The sequence below is a fragment of the Nematolebias whitei genome, chromosome 13 (assembly GCF_014905685.2).
Source record: "Nematolebias whitei isolate Nwh7 chromosome 13, NemWhi1, whole genome shotgun sequence".
NCBI classification, from domain to species: domain Eukaryota; kingdom Metazoa; phylum Chordata; class Actinopteri; order Cyprinodontiformes; family Rivulidae; genus Nematolebias; species Nematolebias whitei.
The window spans coordinates 2,967,570-2,971,508 of NC_056510.1; the positions used below are offsets into that span (position 1 = coordinate 2,967,570).

Below are 3,939 nucleotides of genomic sequence, written 5' to 3' on the forward strand. Positions count from 1 at the left end.
TCCTCCTCTTCTCACTTCCTGTCTCTAACTATTCCTCCTCTTCTCACTTCCTGTCTTTTGTCGCATCCTCCTCTTCTCACTTCCTGTCTCTAACTATTCCTCCTCTTCTCACTTCCTGTCTCTATCTTATCCTCTTCTTCTCACTTCCTGTCTCTAACTCTTCCTCCTCTTCTCACTTCCCGTCTCTAACTATTCCTCCTCTTCTCACTTCCTGTCTCTAACTCTTCCTCCTCTTCTCACTTCCTGTCTCTAACTCTTCCTCCTCTTCTCACTTCCTTCAGATGGTGAATCTTCTGCTGGCCAAAGGAGCAAACATCAACGCCTTTGATAAGAAGGACGGCCGGGCGCTGCATTGGGCCGCTTTCATGGGTAAAACACAAAAACACTTAGTTCAGAACTTTTTCAAAACCAGCAGATTAAAGAAGGAACTTAAGTATCAGCTAAAATTATTTAGAATTGACAAAACATTAGCTAAAGCTAGAATGAGCAGTAAACTAAACTTTAAAATATTAAAACAGTAACTAAAACCTAATATTAGCAGAACAGTAACTAAAAGGTAAAATTATTACGACAGTAACTAAAAGCTAAAGTCAGTCATTGGGTTAAAGCTAAAATTAGTAAAATAGTAGCCAAAAGTTTAAATTATTAGAACAGTAACTAAATCTAGAATATTTAGAAGAATATGTAAGCACTAAAATCAGCCATTAGCTAAAATTATCAAAACAGTAGCTAAAAACTAAAATGAACAAAACAGTAGCCAAAACTAAATCATCAGAACAGCAGCTACAAGCTAAAATCAGCAGACCAATAGCTAAAAATTACAAAACAGTAGTTAGCAAACCAGTAGCTAAAAGCTCAAATTAAAGCAAGTATGCTAAATATTTCAAAGAGCAAAAAGAAAAGTAGCTAAAAATTGAAATGAGTGTAACAGTAACATAAAGATGTACGTTAAATGGACCGGACTGTTCCTATACAGCTCCTTTCTATTTAATCAAGACACTCAAAGCTCTTCACAACAATCTGTGCCTCATGTACACATTCATACAGCTCTATACTAGACCTGCACAAAGAATGATCAGAGCTTTATCACATTCAGACACTGATGGGACACATCAGAGGCAATGAGGGGCTCAGCGTCTTGCCCAGGGGCACTTCAACATGTGACTGCTGGTGGAATCGAACCCCCAACTCTCGCATTGAAAGACGACTGCTCTAACCAGTCAGCCACAGCCGCCCCACATTAGCTCAAAGCTAGTATTAGCAAAATGGTAGGTAAAAGCTAAAATATCAGTACAGTAGCTGAAACATGAAAATATTAGAACAACAGCCGAAGGCTAAAACTATTAGAACAGGAACTAAATCTTGAAGGTTTCAGACAGTCGGTCAGAGCTTAAACCTGCCAGTAGCTAAAACTTGTAAAACATTAGCTAAAAGCTAAAAACAAGTCAAGTGTGCTGCAGATTTCAAATCAAGTACTTCAGGGATTTGAAGTAGATCTCTTTATGAGGGACAAAGTGTAAATAATGTTACCAACGCTCTGAACGAGCTGTTTTCTGGTTAAAACAGCAACGTACGCTGAAGTCAGTCCGGAGAGCGCTGACGTCATGCTGAGTCAGCGCTCAGACAACAGCTAAACTGAAAACTCATATCAGCTGAAACCGGACAGGTCTGATAAGTCACCGGGGACAGGAAGTGAGTGAGGCGTTCATGTGCTGCAGGTCACCTGGACGTGGTGTGTCTGCTGGTCGGTCAGGGTGCGGAGGTCAGCTGCAAGGACAAACGAGGGTACACGCCGCTTCACGCCGCCGCCTCCAGCGGGCAGATCGCCGTGGTCAAACATTTCCTCAACCTGGCGGTGGAGGTCGGTGTTTCTCGCAGACGGAAAACGACACACCCGCTTCCTCTAACCACCCGCGTCGATTTCTTTCAGATCGACGAGCCCAACGCGTTCGGGAACACGGCGCTGCACGTGGCCTGCTTCAACGGGCAGGACGCCGTCGTCAGCGAGCTCATCGATTACGGCGCCAACGTCAGCCAGCCCAACAACAAAGGCTTCACGCCGCTGCACTTCGCCGCTGCCTCCACGCACGGAGCGCTCTGTCTGGAGTTCCTGGTCAACAACGGGGCTGACGTGAACGTCCAGGTGCGTCCACAGGAAGTCTCCGAGGACACGCGGTGGTTTTAGCTTCGCTGCTTCATAAACCCACAGTTTGTCCCCAGCAGGACAAAGTAAACATCTGGAGACCTGTTGGAGGAGAACGTTGTCCCGTTCTGGTCTGATGGACGGTTCCAGATGTTCAGCCGTCCGGGGCCTGCATTAATACATGTTTTTCTTTCACGATGCATCAGATGTTTTGAGCTGGTGGCAGGTCTGGACCTCAGGGGTCAGTTCAGCACCTGGACCCTGCAGTGGTTGTCTTGCTGAAATGTGCAAAGCCTTCCCTGAAAGACATCGTCTGGATGGGAGCAGATGTTCTGAAAGCTGTAGATGCTTTTCTGTGCTGATGGAGCCTTTCCAGATGTGTAAGCTGCCCATGCCAGCGGCACTAATGCACCCCCATACCATCAGAGAGGCAGGTTTTTGAACTGTGGGCTGACAACTGGCTGGATACTCTTTAGAACAGCTGTTGTGGTGTCCATGGTTTCTAAAAATAATCTCAGATTTGGACCCGTCTGACCTCACATCAGTTCTGGACTTCACCTCAGTCCGTTTGAAACGAGCTCTGGTCCAGAGGAGACAGCAGAGGTTCTGGATGGTGTCCACATCTGGCGTCGTCTTTGTCTGATAGAGCTTTCATCTGCATCTGTGGAAGAGTTCCCGAGCCCAGAACAGAACCAGGCCTGGTTTAATGCAGAAGCTCATGACCGTCCAATATTGACCTTCAGCCTCGTCCTTTGAGCTCAGAGGTTTCTACAGATTCTTCTAATCTGTGGATGAGATTACAAAGTGGAGCTGATGGAGGTTAAACCTGGTTATTCTCGTTGTTTTTCACAGGGTGCTGAACCTCTGCCCGTCTTTACGTCTGAGAGGTTCAGCCTCTGAAGAGGAACAGGCAACTCACGGTCATATTCTAAAACAGCAGAAATTCTCTGAACAGAATAAAAATCGTGGATAAAGGAGACTTGTTCCAAACTGTTTATGGTCACGGAAATAAAAACAGAAAAAAATCACAAAAGATAAAAACGAAGCAGCTAACATACGAGTGAACAGAGGACCTACATGTTTTTACCTCAGTGTTAGAGGAAGGTGACTAAAATGTCCAGGTAAGAACCATTGTCTTTGTCTCATTGTCTTCCTGCCTTCAGAGTCGAGACGGGAAGAGTCCTCTTCACATGACGGCGGTTCACGGACGATTCACGCGCTCGCAGACCCTCATCCAGAACGGTCAGCCTCCACCGTGCCCGCCGTCGTCTCCGCGTCTCTTACGGCCGCACGCCGTCTTCAACGCTTCACGTTTCGTTTCAGGCGGCGAGATCGACAGCGTGGACAAGGACGGCAACACGCCGCTGCACGTCGCCGCCCGCTACGGCCACGAGCTCCTCATCAACACGCTCATCACGAGTGGAGCGGACAGCACCAGGTGAGCTCGCACCTGCTCAGGTGCCGATGGGGACGACGACGTGCAGAGCTTTAAATCTGTGGTTTGATCTGTGTCGTTTTCCTGTGAAGACGAGGAATCTACGGCATGTTTCCTCTGCACCTGGCTGCCCTGAACGCCCACTCCGAGTGCTGCAGGAAGCTGCTGTCCTCAGGTAACCCCTCGCCAGTTAGGACATTGATTTAATTTGTTGTTCCTGGGATCGCAGACAAATTATGACCGTTACACCTTTGTTTGTCCTGAACAGTTTGAGGGAAGAAGAGTCGACCCTCCATCAGTTCTCGAGATTTAAGTCATGAAATGATCTGTTCCTTACAAAACTCTCAAGTGAATTAAACCA

The 3,939-nt window shown here is 46.8% G+C and overlaps 1 protein-coding gene across 1 annotated transcript in view; it reads left to right on the plus strand.

Moving 5' to 3' along the window:
- The window catches only part of ankrd44 (ankyrin repeat domain 44), a 99,157-nt gene extending 95,572 nt beyond the window's left edge, over positions 1-3,585 (plus strand). The window contains exons 6-10 of the mRNA XM_037686774.1: positions 282-369; positions 1,719-1,861; positions 1,931-2,143; positions 3,307-3,385; positions 3,467-3,585. Coding sequence (XP_037542702.1) covers positions 282-369; positions 1,719-1,861; positions 1,931-2,143; positions 3,307-3,385; positions 3,467-3,585 — 642 coding nt within the window. The remainder of the gene's footprint in view (positions 1-281; positions 370-1,718; positions 1,862-1,930; positions 2,144-3,306; positions 3,386-3,466) is intronic.
- The last annotated feature ends 354 nt before the right edge of the window (positions 3,586-3,939 follow it).